The following is a 16110-nucleotide window of genomic DNA, read 5'->3' as shown; positions in this document are numbered from 1 at the left end:
CCTTGCCTGTTAAAGAAGTGGAGTTAGCATGGATTTCTAAGAAGCAAGACAAGACAAAAAACCACCCCTAGAACCTCCTGATATTTATAGTTTATCTTGATCATTATTCTTACTCTTAAAGAGGTTTCAAGATTTGACATGGCTTACAAATTTTTCTTAGTGTAGATTGTATTTTTGAGAGCCTCTTTTGTTTTTTGTGGGGTTTTGGGTTTTTTTTTTGACCATGCCACGTGGCTTGTGGGATCTTAGTTCCCCGGCCAGGGATTGAACCCCAGCCCTCAGCAGCGAAAGCATGGAGTCTTAACCACTGGACTACCAGGGAATTCCCTGAGAGCTGTTTTAGATTTACAGATAGTTACAGGGTTCCCATATACACCCTCACCCACTTTCCCCTATTATTAACTTCTTATATTCTTATGGTACATTTGTTACTAGTAATTAACTGATACATTGTAGTCAACTGAAATCCATAGTTTATTCAAATTTCCTTAGTTTTTACTTAATGTCTTTTTTTGGTCTCTCCAGGGATACCCCTTTACATTTATCTTGTCTCAGTAGATTCCTCTTTGCCATCACAATTTCTCAGACTTTTCTTGTTTCTGATGACCTTTATATTTTTGAGCAGTGCTGGTCAAGTATTTTGTAGAATGCCCTTCTCTTGGAATTTGCCTGATGTTTTTTTTCTCGTAATCAAACTGGAGTTATGGGTTCTCTAGAGGGAGATCATAGAGGTAAAGTGTTACTTTCGTTACATCATATTAAGGGTATATCTTATCAATGTGATTTATCACTGTTGATGTTGTTTTTACCACCTGGCTGAGATAGTGTTTGTCAGGTTTCTGCACAGTAAAGTTATTTTTTTTTTGTTTTTTTCCTCCTTTCAATACTATCCTCTTTGGAAGAAAGTTGCTATGTGCAGCCCATTAAGGAGTGGGGAGTTATGGCCCACCTCCTTCAATGTAGAGTTGCTACGTAAATTATTTAGAATTCTTCAAGGGAGATTTGTGTTTCCTCCTCCACTTATTTACTAATCATTTAATTTTATCAGTATGGACTCACAGATATATACTACTAAATTTTTTTTGCTCAAAATGTTCCAGTTTTGGTCATTGGGAGCTCTTTCAGTTTGCCTCTTTGTCCCTTTGACATATCCCCGTAAGTGTAAGGTTTTTTCCCCTCTCTCTGTTTGTTTGGTCAGGAAGAAAATGCAAAGATGCTCAACATCATTAGGTAAATGAAAATCAAAACCACAATGAGATACCACTTCACACCTAATAGGATGGGTATTATAATAAAAGTAAAGACACAGGCAATAACAAGTATTGGCAAAGATGTTGAGAAATTGTAACCCATTAAACGTTGTTGCTGGGAATGTAAAATGGTACAGCCAGTTTGGTTGGCCATTCCTCAAAATGTGAAACATGGAGTTATCATAAGACCCAGCAATTCCACTCCTAGGTATATACCCAAGAGTATTAAAAATATACATCCACACAAAAACTTGTATGTGCATGTTCATCACAACATAATTCATAATAGCCAAAAAGTGGAAACAACCCAATGTCCATCAGGTGATGAATGGCTAAACAAAATGTGGTATATCTATACAATGGAATGTTATTCAGCCGTGAAATGAAGTACTGATATATCCATGTTTGTAACATGGATGACCCTTGAAAACATTGTTAAGTGAAAGAAGCCAGTCACAAAAGCCTGCATATAATATAATATGATTCCATTTATATGAAATGTTGCGAGTGGGCAAATGCATAGAGACAGAAAAATTAGTGATTGCCAGGGACTGGGTAGAGGAGGATATATAGGGTGTGATGCTAATGGGTACAGGTTTATTTTTGAGGCAGTGAAGTGTTCTAAAATTAGATTATGGTGATGGTTGCACAACCCTGAGTATTCTAAAAGAGCTCTGATTTGTACACTTTAAAAGGGTGACCTTTATGATATGTGAATTATATATCAATAAAGCTGTCATTTAAAAACATTTAAAACAAAAGAAAAATGAGAAATCTAGGGATTTATACGTGTATGAATCATACATTAAACACTACAAAAGATTGCTGACAGGAATTAAAGACCCAAATAAATAGATATACTCATGGATTAGAAGACCCAATACTCTTAAGATGGTAGTTTGCCCCAGTTGATGTATAGAGTCATTGCAGTGTTTTTGTAGAAATTGACAGGCTGACTCTAAAATTTATATGGGAATACCTGGCATAGACAAAGTCATTTTGAAAAAGAACAAAATTAGAAAATCTGTACAACCTGAATCATTTATCAGACTGTGTGTTATTGGCCTAAGAACAGACATGGATCAATGTAACACAGTAGTTAAGAACAGAACCACAAATATATGGCTAGTTGACTTTTTTGGACATAGGTTCAGATAGGTTCAATAGGTAAAGATTCAGTAGATAAAGAATAATCTTTTTGATAAGTAGTACTGGGATAATTGCATATCCAAATTAAAAAAAAAAATGAATCCCAAGCCTTACATCACAACATGTACAAAAAATGAATTCCAAATGAATCACAGACCTAAGTGGAAATATTAATACTATAAAACTTCTAGAAGAAAACATAAGAAGAAATCTCTGAGATGTTGGATTAGGCAAAGATTTCTTAGCTACAACATCAAAAGTACAATTCATAAAATAAAAAATTATTTTGCTCTTCTAAATACATTGTTAGGAGAATGAAAGCCACAGATTGGGAGAAAATGTTTACAAAATATGTATCTGTCCAAGGATTTGGTTCCAGAGTATATAGGCAACTCCTAAAACTCATTAATAAGAAAACAAACAACCCAATAAAATATGGGAAAAGATTTGAGTGGATACTTTACCAAAGAATATTTCTGCATGGTAGATAAACAAATGATGCCCAACATTGTTAGTTATTAAGGAAATGCTAATTAAAACCACAGTGAGATACCACTGCACACCAATTAGAATAGCTCAAACTTTTTTAAAGAAAAGGAAAAGAAACAACTTACAAACTTAAAATACTTGGTGCCAGTGAGGATGCAGAGTAACTAGACCAGATGTACATTATTGATGGGAATGCAAAGAGGTATAGCTACTTTGGAAAACAAGTAGTTTCTCTAAAGTTAACATATTACTGTATAACTCAGCCATTCCCCTCCTAAGTTATTTACTCAAGTGAAATGAAAACTTATGTTCAGACTAAACGTTAGGCATGTGTTTATAGCAGCTTTATTCATAATTGCCAAAACAGGAAAAAACCCAAAGTTCCTTCGACTGATGAACGGATTTAAAACAACCATCAACCTTTGGTACATCTATATAATGGAGTGCTACTCCACAATAAAAAATAATGAATTACTGGAAGTGGGCACGCTCCATGCCTTGAGGGCATTGGTCTTTTCCCACCTGCCTTGCGCCACTGTGGGAGATTCTGAGAGTCAAGAGGAAGTCATCTGGGACATCGCCAGGCAGCTCATCCAAGTAGCAGACAGGATGAAGTGCGGCATCCGGCCAGGGCTGGTGGGCAACCTGGCCGCGCAGTTTACGAATGGGAGCCTGTCAGAGGAGGACAGGCGTGTCTATTTGTTCAACAGATACAAAGGTTTGGTTAATGCAAGATGAGTAAGCTCTTCATCATTCATGAACAGATCTGCGGTACAACATGGTGCACATAGTTAACAATACTGTATTATATACTTTAAGCGGGTGGATCTCATGTTAAGTGCTCTTACCACAATTAAATTAATTGGTTAGAACTTCGGCCTGGAAGAAAACATTCACAATACATGTATCTGACCAAAAAAAATGTGGATCCAGACTGTATTTATTTATTTATTTAAAAACATTTGATTATTTTTTTAAAAAATTTTTATTTATTTTTTGGCTGCATTGGGTCTTCGTTACTGTGCACGGGCTTTAGTTGCGGTGAGCGGGGGCTACTCTTCGTTCTGGTGTGAGGGCCTCTCACTGTGGTGGCTTCTCTTGTTGCAGAGCACGGGCTCTAGGTGCACGGGCTTCAGTAGTTGTGGCTCACGGACTCTAGAGCACAGGCTTAGTAGTCGTGGCGCATGGCCTTAGTTGCTCCGCGGCATGTGGGATATTCCCGGACCAGGGATTGAACCCATGTCCCCTGCATTAACAGGAGGATTCTTAACCAGTGCCCCACCAGGGAAGTCCCAGACTGTATTTTAAAAACTTTTTACAACCCAGTAAGATGGCTAACAACCCAATTTTTTTTAAAGGGCAAAATCTTTGAACAAACTTCACAAAAGAAGTTACAAGAATAGTCTATAAGCATATACGAAGATGCTCCTCATCATTGGTTATTAGGGAAATGCAAATTAAACCACAGTGAGATACCACTTAACCTACCTAGAATAGCTAAAATTAAGAAGACTGAAAAGATCGTGTGGTGACGAGGATGTAAAGCAAAAACGGAATGTTGATTAATTACTGATGCTGATGTAAAATGGTACGTGCACCTACCTTATCACCCAGTAATTCATTCCTAGATATTTAACTTAGAGAAATGAAAGTATATGTCCACAGAAGACTCATATACAAAATGTCCGTAGTACATTTATTCATAGTAGCCTCTAACTACAAACAATCCAAATGTTCATCAGTAAGTGAATGGATAAACATAATTGTGATAAATTCATATAATTCAATGAAAAGGAATGACCTACTTATGTATGCAACAGTATGGTTGTATCTCAGAAACATTATGCTGAAACGAAAAAAAGCCAGACACAAAAGAGTACAGACTGTATGATTCCATTTATATGAAATTCTAGGACAAGCAAGCCTAAATTTTCATAACATTAGGTTTCTCAGTGGTTGTCTGGGGCCAGGGGTGATATGAAAAAGATACTGACTGCAAAGGGGCATGAGAAGCCTTCTGTTGTGATGGAAATGTTCTGCAAGTTGGTTGGGATTATGGTTATACTGGTGTGTACATTTATGGAAAAATGTGTACACATTGAACTGTACACTTAAAATGGGTGCACTTTACTGTATGTAACTTACACCTTAATAAGGTGATTTATAAAGTTTAAAATAGATTTAAAATTAATCCTAAAATTGAATCTTCAAACTAAAACAATCATTTACTTAACTTTCGAATCAGTATTCTAACTGTATATACTTAATGGGACATGATCTTGAGACAGAAAGTACTGTGAAGAAATACTTAACTTTACTTGGTGGTTTTGTTTTTGAAAGAGGTTGTGTTACAGTATTTTCGGATAGAACTAATGAGTAAATATGTTGATGTATCAATAGTTGTGAACTGGGATTCTGACTGTAGGAAAAGGGAAATACATGTGAAATGGAGGAAGGTGAGGAATACTACATTAGATTTGAGTTAGAGTTGTCATTATGAACTCACGTTTTTAAAAAGACATGTATTTCCTAGCTTTGTCCACTTAAAGGGCCTAGAAGCAATGACACCTCAGGCATTGAATACACCTGACACCCAGATCTTGGTTTCAAAATGCCACTGCCCACTAAAAAACCCCTAGTGGAAATGGTTGATTTCAGGTGTGGTACAGGGTTAAAAAAACAAGGTGAACCTGAAGCATCTTGTGCTAGGAGGTAAGAATGTGTCTGAGCACCAAGGAGGATATGTCAAAAGGAAACAAGATTGAAGGGACACTATAAATTAAATATGAAGAGTCTACGATGATATTTTTTTAAGCACAACGTGTATACATTAAAAAACATTAGTATATATTTTATATATTATATTTAAGTACGTATATAGATAAGAGAGAGAGAAAAGGGGAAAAAAGCTAATTTTTATTTTATAGAAGAATGCTAACTTTTAAATATGGAAGGTAGTGTAATTAGAACACTACTGTTTCTAATCTTCAGTGCAGTAATTGAAATGAAGATCATGAATGCAGGGTGTTTGAAACCATTAGCTCTTGGGACAAGATACTGACACTGTCTTAAGTAACACCTCACAATTGCATACTTATTTCAAAGAGAAGAAATAACTACATTGAGAGATCTGACAGTACCTTAACCACTTCAAGTTTAGCATCACCAGTGAGACAGACTGACATTATGTGTGTCCTCATGAGTGCAATAGGAATTACAAAGCATCATTATGTATTTCTCATGAAGTAGCAATCAGACAAATCCAGAATTTGGGATAGCGTACATTCAACTGACTTCAACTGACATTCAACTGACTCCTCAAAATAAAAAGTCCATGTCCATGGAGTCAAGGCAAAAGGGGTTTGGCATTAGAGGCAGAGTGGAGGCACTGTTCTAAATGTAAAGAGACATAACCAAATGTAATTGTTGAATTTTGATTGAATCCTACAGAAAGCTTTAAAATATCAAACATTTTGACAACAATTGAGGAAAATTGGAATGTGACCTCTGTATTACATGTTATAGTGACAGTGTTGAATTTCTTCAAGTCTAATAATGATACTTGGTTATACAGCTGAATGTCCTATTCCTAGGAGATGCAACTGAATTATTTAAGGATACAGTTTCATGATGTCCACAAGTTATTTTCAAGTAGATTAAAAGAAAGGAGTATATATGTCTGTGTATAAAGATAAAACAAATATAACAAAATGTCAACAGTTGTTGAAACTTAAGTGATGGGTATACAGGTTATTCATTGTACTGTTTCAGTTTTTCTGTGGGTTTAAAATATTCAGAATAAAAATCAAGGGGAGAAAAATATCTTGTTCTGAATTACTCTCAAGATGTATAAGCTTGAAATTTTCTAGGAGAGTTATTGGGAAATAGTGTTAATTTTCAATTCATTTGAACTGTCTACTATATTCCAGAGACTGTTAGAATTAGAGGGACTTTAGAGATTATCCTGTCTGGGTCCCTTATTCATACAGGTGAGGAAATAAGTCCAACAATAATAGAGTCACTTATTGAAATCACATGGTAAGCCAGTAGTAGCACTTGGACAGTGAATTCAGCTCTCCTGTTTTCCAGGATATTGCTCTTCCCAATGTACCATGCTACCTCTTCCAGTAAAAGGACTTTGTTGTAGGTAAAGTTGAACTAAGAAAAATACTGTGTATTATTTTTCTTCCCAGTGTATCTTCAATATGTTCCCCCGCATTTTGACAGTATTGTCAGACTGTTTGATCTCTTGATCTGTAGGTCAGGAATTTAGTCAAAGACTTATGCTACTTTTGGTAATTGCTCTCCTAGAAATTTTTTGATCATCTGGTTTGAGCTCTGTGTTTTTTGTCATTTATTTTTATCATCCTCTAGTTTAAGCTATGAAGAAGGACATCCTTCTCACTCTGAAACAGATCTCCTTCAGAGACAGACTTTTGCAGCCTCTCATCAGCTTCCTGGATATGCTGCCACACCTCACCCAACCGGTAAAAATTCTCTTATGAAATATACCACAAATCTGGGTACATTTAGTGAATAAGAAGAAAAATCAATTTTCACATGTTGGGTTATGAAAGTATATGGAACATAACAGTCTCATGGGAAGTGTTAAAATGAAAATGAGATTAAAAGCTTTGTCTTTTACTGCTAGGGAATATCTGTATAATTAGTAGGGAGATCTCTTTTTCATGCATCTCTGTAGATTTTAAATTATAATTATGCTTGAGCAAATTAATGTTTGTTGCTATTCATAATAAAACAGTTTAGGGTTGTAGAACTTCTGGCCTCAAATGTCAGAGATTCCTTTTTAAAATAGCATCCGGAATATCATTTTATATTAACATATATTTTTACTTTGGGATACATTTTATCTTCAAATGTAGGTCTTTCTGGAATATTTGATACTAGTGTGAACAATGCCAGCACTAACACTAAAGAATCTTCAGTGATGAATTTTCTCTCTGCTGTTGAATCCCGAACTGCTCAGGCTGCTTCTTCAGGAACTACTCTTGTACCACAATTCAGGGCCCCATCCTGGCAGACAGGTGATACTTTGTTTTCAGAATTTTTAAGTCCTTTAAAAATATGGATAAAATTTCACTTTTGATAATCTTGTCATTATAGTAGTGTGGCTGAGAGTGATGTTAATTATTGATTTTCCAGTGAACTTTAAAACCTGGAATTTTTCACTATTTTAAGGTGGACAAAATTCAAGAAATTGTTACTAGCAGAAATTCGGTTTTAGCACTCTGATGAAAACTAGCAAGTTGAAGAAGGTAGGTAATTGTTAAAGATAAATCCTAGATATCAAGTTTTTATCTAGCAATTTAAGTAGTTACTTGTTTACTTGAGAGGAGGAAAGATTAAATTTTTTTTTCCTATTTCACATTTATAGAGGTGTAATTGACATATAAAACTGTAAGATGTTTAAGGTATACATTGTGGTGATTTGATATACATTTACATTGTGAAAGAATCCCCACATCTGGTTAATTAACACAGCTATCACTTCACATATTTATCTTTTGTGGGGGGCGGTTGGTGAAAGATTATATTTCATTTCTTTTAGTGACTTTGGGCTGGATAGGTGTGGTATAGTAAAAAAAAACAATCTTGGAACTGATTTCATCATTAGAGTTAGGTAAAGTTATCCTTAACTGAACAGAATAAGTCAATCTTTAATAAAAGCCATTCCAAGTTGATATATTATGTACTTTTCTTTTTAAAATTTATTTATTTACTTTTATTTTTGGCTGCGTTGGGTCTTCGTTACTGTGCACGGGCTTTTTCTCTAGTTGGAGTGAGCAGGGGCTACTCTTTGTTGCAGTGCGCGGGCTTCTCATTGCGGTGGCTTCTCTTGTTGCGGAGCATGGGCTCCAGGTGTGTGGGCTTCAGTAGTTGCGGCGCACAGGCTTAGTTGCTCTGCGGCATGTGGTATCTTCCCCAGACCAGGGCTTGAACCTATGTCCCTTACACTGGCAGGTGGATTCTCAACCACTGCACCACCAGGGAAGTCCTATTATGTAGTTTTCTGTTTTATTTTTCTTATTTCATTTTTCAACTGTTTCCCCGCCCCAAAAGTGTTTGTATATACTTTTATTTTTTGCCGGATGACAGAAAGGTTAGTTTTTTTTTTTAAGGTTTCATTTTAAAGAATATAGTTTTAAGTAATAGCTATAAGAAATAATATTTTACATTCTGATATAAACTCCATTAATAGAGCTTCTCAGTATGTCTTAGAAACATTTTTTCTGCTTCCAAAGAAACAATGTTTTACTGTGAAATAAAACAGTATTAAAAAACACAATAGGGGACTTCCCTGGTGGTCCAGTGGTTAAGAATCCGCCTTCCAACACAGGGGATGCAGGTTCAATCCCTGGTTGGGCAACTAAGCCCACACGCCGCAACTAGAGAGCCCACGGGCCACAACTAGAGAGAAACCCATGCGCCACAACAAAAGATCCCATGTGCTGCAATGAAGATCCCGCGTGCTGCAACTAAGACCTAATGCAGCCAAATAAATAAATATTAAAAAAATAAAACTACACAATAGCTTCGTTGTTTGCTTCCTGGAATAATTTTACATTACATGTATTGAGTTAGACTTTGTATCTCAGTTTCTATAATTACATTATTTTAAACATTAATTCTAAGCGCTGTTTTTTCCTTCAAGAGTAGCTAGATATTTTCTGTCCTTGTAATGGTAATCCTTTTTCTGTCTGCATTGCGAGGCTTGAGGGATCTCAGTTTCCTGACCAGGGATTGAACCTGGGCCCCAGCAGTGAAAGCGCCGAGTCCTAACCACTGGACCGCCAGGGAATTCCCACTTTTTTGACATTTAATGGAAAGAGTTGAAAGAAGAATATTTTTGAAAAGGGCAAGAGAATCTTTTTTCCCCAATTTTTCCAAAATGAAAAAGAATTTTTTTAAAGGAAATTCACTAAAAAATATGTAAACAGACTTAGAGAACGAACTTATGGTTACCAGGGAGGAAGAGTAGAGGGGAGGGATAGACTTGGGAGTTTGGGATTGACATGTACACACTGGTATATTTAAAATAGATAACCAACAAGGACCTACTGTACAGCAAAGGGAACGCTGCTCAGTGTTCTGTAATAACCTAAATAGGAATAGAATTTGAAAAAGAATAGCTACATGTATATGTATAACTGAATCATTTTGTTGTACACCTGAAACTAACAGAACATTGTTAATCAATGGTGCTCCAATATAAGATAAAATTTTTTTACTGTAAACAATAAAAAGGTGTATAAAATGGAAAGTGATAGTTCCTAATTACAGTCCCCCTTTTTAGAGAAGAGTTAACAGTTTGGTATTTACTCTTCTTTAATATCTTTGTACATCAAAACTTTTTTTGTATATCCACCTAAGCAATGTTTATAGCATCAGTATTATTAGGATATGCCATAATTATTTTACCAGTCTCCTCTTGATGGATATTTAGGTTGTTTCTACCTGTTATTCACAATAACTATAATGAATATCTTGTTTGAATCTTTGTGTCCACTTATTTCCATAGGGTAAATTTCTAGAAATGGAACTTTTGGATTGCATGGGTTTAACATGTTTTTACTTTTGCCGTATGTGGCAAGAATGCTGTCCTGAAATGTTAATACTCTCTTCTTGACAGTGCTTTATTAATTTCTGATCAGCTTCTTTTGATAAGCATGCATCTATTGTTATGAGAAGTTGTTCATAGGAAGTCAAAACTTGAAATGCAAGGAATTTTAAAAATGCATTTATTTTGATAAAAGAAGCTGCACTATTAATCTCACTATTATTTTCAGATTTATTATGTTAAATGTAGGCAGTTCAGTTTCAATTTTAATGTTATGAACATTTTAGTTTGTCCATTGGTATTTTGCATTGGGATTTCAAGGGAAATTAATCATTAGAGATTATGTACATTTTCACTGTTTTCTTAATTATCAAATGACCTTATCTGACTATATATATGTATAATCTCATATTTGTAACAATCATACATATGAATTGCTGATACCTTTGTAATTTTGTTCCTGCCTTATGAAAGCTAGCTGTTTTGAAATGTATTTTTGAAAATTCATGTGCAGAACTAATTTGTCAGGCTTTTCAGTTTTAAAGAGATTTTGATGGATTGAAGGTTATGTAAGTTTTATTAAGTCTGTATTATGAAAGCAGATACAAGTGTTTGTGCTGTAACTGCATGAGCATATTTGTTTTCTTTTCATAGGTATGCATTCCTCAGCAGCAACTGAGCTGTTTGTTACTGGACCTTTGCCGACCACTGGAGCACTTCCACCCTCTGCCCTCCCTGCTTATCAGCATCCCACCACCTTCAGCAATAGAAACTTTGCCACCACCTCACCTTTGGTGCTTCAGGATTCAACTTTTAACACTACATCCAATGGAATTTTAAATCCTCATGATCCTTTGCTGCAAATCAAGACTTCCCAGGGAACTGTTCCAACCGCTTTGGCATTTGAGCGCCTGGGCAGTTCTGCGATAAGTAACAGCATACCACCTCAGTCTTCAACATACCGCTCAGCTCAAGAGTCTGCACCCCATCTTTTACAACCTCAATTTAGTTTGTTGCCTTCAGCACTTGGAGGAGCCCAGCAAACTCCTCAAGCCTACGGTTCAACTCTCTTTACTAGTTCTACTGCTTCCATTGAAAGAGCTCTTCTTCGAGAATGTAGTGTTATTAAACACCATCAGCGGCCTTCAGGTACTCAGTCTATTCAGGCACAACTGACTGGTTCACAGCATTCCTTACACAGTTATCTATCAAATGCAAGTGTGGTTAATTTTCAGGAAACAAGCAGGCAGTCATCTTTATCCTGTAACCCAATTGGAGATTCTACTCAGGTGAGCAATGGAGGATTGCAACAGAAGACATCCCAGGTCTCAGTGGAACTTGCTCAGTCCTATTCATCTGCAATTCCATCATCAGGGTATCCTCCTTCTACTACAAAAGTAAAAAGCTGTTCTACAAAACAACCACTAACATCAGCCAAGTCCCCCAAACCTCAAAGTATAATTCCTCCTGTGCAAACACTAAGCTATTCCAAACCTTTACATAACCAGAGTTCTGTAATATCAGGCCAAGCACAAATTTATTCTACAGCGCAGCTACCAAGCCTTTTATCAGTTAGTCAGTCTCAAAATTATGGTTTAGTACAGCCACATAATGTGCCATCTATTGTGCATTCACATGTTTATAGGTCCAGCAAAGTTGAGAAGTTGCCATCTTTATATAAAACATTGACTTTTTCTGGGTCATCTCAGACTATAACTTCTGAAAATCCAACACTTAATTATTCTTCTGATCAGCAAGAGGTATTATCTTCAGTTACAAATGAGAATTACCCTGCTCAAACAAGAGATCTATCTTCAGTTAGCCAGTCTCAGAGTTACTCATCTGGTCACTCTCAGGGTTTATCACCAGTTAGTCAGACACAGGTTAGTTATTCATCTCAGTCACAAGTTTTGTCAGTTGTTAGTCCTTCAGAAAGCTATGCTTCAGGGCAGTCCCTAACATTAACAGCCCCTTCTCTTTCTTATTCTTCTGCCTCTCGGGCTCAGAATATGCCAGATTCTAGCCCAACTCAGAATTATATTTCTATGCATTCTTCCCAAAATGCTCAGACTCAAGGGTCATCATCTCCCCAGTCCCAAAAGTTTTTGCCTGTTGTCCAGTCATCATCTTTTGCGTCCTCTACTCATTGTCAGACATTACAGAATAATATACCTTCCCCTGATCCAAAGTCTTACGCTGAAAGAAAACTTGACTCAAATGTGTATACATCTTCAAAGCAAGAGGATGATTTTCCAATGCAAGAGTTACAGGTATTACAGCCGCAAGTATCTCTTGAGTCATCAACCCAAAGGCTATCTGATGGGGAAATTAATGTTCCAGAGTCAGTTTATAAGGTGTCAAAGACAGATGACAGATATTCCCAGAGCATAATCAGAAGTAATTCCCATCTTGAAGATCAAGTTGTTGGGATTGTTCTACAGGAGTCAAAAAAAGAAGAAAACATAGTTGGTTCAGTGGCACAGCTTAACCAACAAGTTGGCCAAGTCAATAATGCAGCAACCCTTGATATAAAGAAGACAACTAATTTAATGCAAACTCCACAAATAAGGTTGAATACTAAAGACCTAAACCAGCAGCATTCTCTTATACAGAAGGTACATGAAGCCAAGGTCCAGGAGCAGCATGATCAAATAATTAATGCCTCATCTCAGATTCAAATTCCAAATAATGCTTTAGGGCATGGCCATCAGGCATCTCTTCCTAATACACAGGTCCTTTTAGATTCTGCCTGTGATTTACAAATTCTTCAGCAGTCAATACTACAGGCCGGTTTAGGACAAGTAAAGGCATCTCTACAAGTACAGCGTGTTCAAAGTCCTCAACAAATAGTACATCCTTTCCTTCAAATGGATGGTCATATTATTCAGAGCAATGGCGATCATTCTCAGCAGCAACTCCATCCTCAAAATTCTGAAATTATGAAAATGGACCTCTCTGAGTCTTCAAAACCATTACAACAACATCTAACAACAAAGGGCCATTTTAGTGAAACAAATCAACATGATTCCAAGAATCATTTTGTTTCTCTTGGATCAATATGTTTCCCAGAGGCAATGCTCCTCAGTGATGAAAGAAATATTTTATCAAATGTAGATGATATCTTAGCAGCTACAGCAGCAGCTTGTGGGGTCACACCTTCTGATTTTTCCAAGTCAACTTCAAATGAAACCATTCCTGCTGTTGAAGATGGTGATTCTAAATCTCATTTTCAGCAATCATTAGATGTCGGGCATGTGACGTCAGATTTTAACTCCATAGCAGCTACAGTAGGAAAGCCACCGAATATAAATGATATTTCCTTAAATGGAAATCAAGTTACTGTAAACCTTTCACCAGTACCTACTCTTCAGTCAAAGATGACTCTTGATCAACAGCACATTGAAACACCTGGTCAAAATAAAGCTTCTAAAGTAACTTCACCAGTGGTTGGGCCGGGTCATGAAGTCCAGGAGCAAAGTTCTGGCCCATTCAAGAAACAGTCTGCTACCAATCATGAACCTGAAGAAGATAGCGAAGTACCTGTTGATAGTACATTAAATAATAACAGAAATCAAGAGTTTGTTTCTAGTAGTAGAAGTATAAGTGGAGAGAGTGCTACATCGGAGAGTGAATTCACTTTAGGGGGTGATGACAGTGGTGTGTCAATGAACCCGACTAGGAGTACACTTGCACTGTTGGCCATGGCCCAACCTGGGGAGCCAATCAGCGTCAAGACTGAAGAGGAAAACCAAGATTTAATGCATTTTAACCTTCAGAAGAAGAAAACTAAAGGAAAAGGGCAAACTAAAGAGGAAGACAACAGTAATCAAAAACAGCTGAAAAGACCTGCCCAAGGCAAACGCCAGAATCCAAGGGGAACAGATATATATTTGCCGTATACTCCCCCTTCCTCGGAAAGCTGCCATGATGGTTATCAGCATCAAGAAAAAATGAGACAGAAGATCAAAGAAGTAGAGGAAAAACAGCCAGAAGTCAAAACCGGATTCATTGCCTCTTTCTTAGATTTTCTGAAATCTGGGCCCAAGCAGCAGTTTTCCACTCTTGCTGTACGAATGCCTAACAGGACTAGACGACCAGGAACCCAGACTGTTCGTACATTTTGTCCCCCACCACTTCCAAAAACTGCATGTGCAACACCCACACCTTTAGTGTCTGAAACTGGGGGTAATAGTCCGTCAGAAAAAGCTGATAACGAACTTAAAAACTCGGAACATTTATCTTCACTTTCTTCTGATGAAGATGATCCTGGAGTATGCAGTCGCGATATTTATAAAAGCACCTCTACTACCTTAAATACTTCGGATGCCACTTCTGATAAAAAGAAGAAAACAGGTAAAGTTTTAAAATTTAGATTCATAATTATGGCTTTCCACTTTAATTTTTCTGGCTCTATACCAAGTTTTATGCTTTCTTAGCTTGAAGCAGGTCTGCATTTTTCAGGACAAAATGCATAGGTAGGTATCTCCTTATTAAATAAGGAGACTTATTTTTTTAAATGTTCCTTGCCTATAGGAAAGTTCTGGGTTGTAGGCTGAGTAGTTCTGGTTTTTCTCAGCTTTTTACCACATGCAACATAATTTACATAGTGCACTATCCAGACTTTTCTAACCTGAGACATCTTGAAGTGGCTCATGGATATGAGGCATTGTATTGAGGGCCATGTTGTTATATAAACTGGCATATTTTCTTGGTATGCTAATTTTACCTAAAGATTAACATTTTACTATTAAATATGGTTATTTTGTGTGCAGCATGCAGATTAATATAATTAAGTTAAAACTTTAAAAATTTTGTGCTGGGGCTTCCCTGGTGGCGCAGTGGTTGAGAGTCCGCCTGCCGATGCAGGGGACATGGGTTCGTGCCCCGGTCCGGGAAGATCCCACATGCCGCGGAGCGGCTGGGCCCGTGAGCCATGGCCGCTGAGCCTACGCGTCCGGAGCCTGTGCTCCGCAACGGGAGCGGCCACAACAGTGAGAGGCCCGCGTACCGCAAAAAAAAAAAAAAAATTGTGCTGGTTCCAAAGTATATGCCCAAATCCTTGGGTGTGTGTTTCACTTTATTCTGTAGTTAAGGGAACATTTCAAGGAACTGTTTTGAGAAGCACTGCCTTATGTAAATGATTGACAAGTAGTGTAAAAGTTACTATTTTAAAGAGCATGCTGAGCTTCCCTGTGGTGCAGTGGTTAGGAATCCGCCTGCCAATGCAGGAGACACGAGTTCGAGCCCTGGTCCGGGAGGACCCCACGTGCCGCAGAGTAACTGGGCCCGTGTGCTACAACTACTGAGCCTGCGCTCTAGAGTACACGAGCCACAACTACTGAGCCTGCGAGCAACAACTGCTGAAGCCCGTGCACCTAGAGCCCGTGCTTCACAACAAGAGAAGCCACCACAATGAAAAGCCTGCACACTGCAATGCAGAGTAGCCCCCAGTCGCCACAACTAGAGAAAGCCCGCGCACAGCAACAAAGACCCAACAGCCAAAAATAAATACAAATAAAATAAATAAATTTGAAAAAAAAAAGCTTTTAAAAAAAATCATGCTAAGGAAAAACATACTTATAACAATAAAATAACTACCACCTCTGTGCCAGGAACTATTAGCAATGCTATAAGATGTGCTTT

General features: G+C 37.2%; 1 protein-coding gene across 1 annotated transcript in view; it reads left to right on the top strand.

Annotated features, from left to right (window-relative positions):
- The window catches only part of QSER1 (glutamine and serine rich 1), a 78089-nt gene that overhangs the window by 25672 nt on the left and 36307 nt on the right, over positions 1–16110 (top strand). The window contains exons 2-4 of the mRNA XM_060159453.1: positions 7263–7375; positions 7772–7933; positions 11122–14820. Coding sequence (XP_060015436.1) covers positions 7263–7375; positions 7772–7933; positions 11122–14820 — 3974 coding nt within the window. The remainder of the gene's footprint in view (positions 1–7262; positions 7376–7771; positions 7934–11121; positions 14821–16110) is intronic.

This window comes from Lagenorhynchus albirostris, chromosome 9 (assembly GCF_949774975.1).
Source record: "Lagenorhynchus albirostris chromosome 9, mLagAlb1.1, whole genome shotgun sequence".
NCBI classification, from domain to species: domain Eukaryota; kingdom Metazoa; phylum Chordata; class Mammalia; order Artiodactyla; family Delphinidae; genus Lagenorhynchus; species Lagenorhynchus albirostris.
Note: the sequence above shows the minus strand (reverse complement) of the source record. Positions and strands in the feature narration are given on the sequence as shown.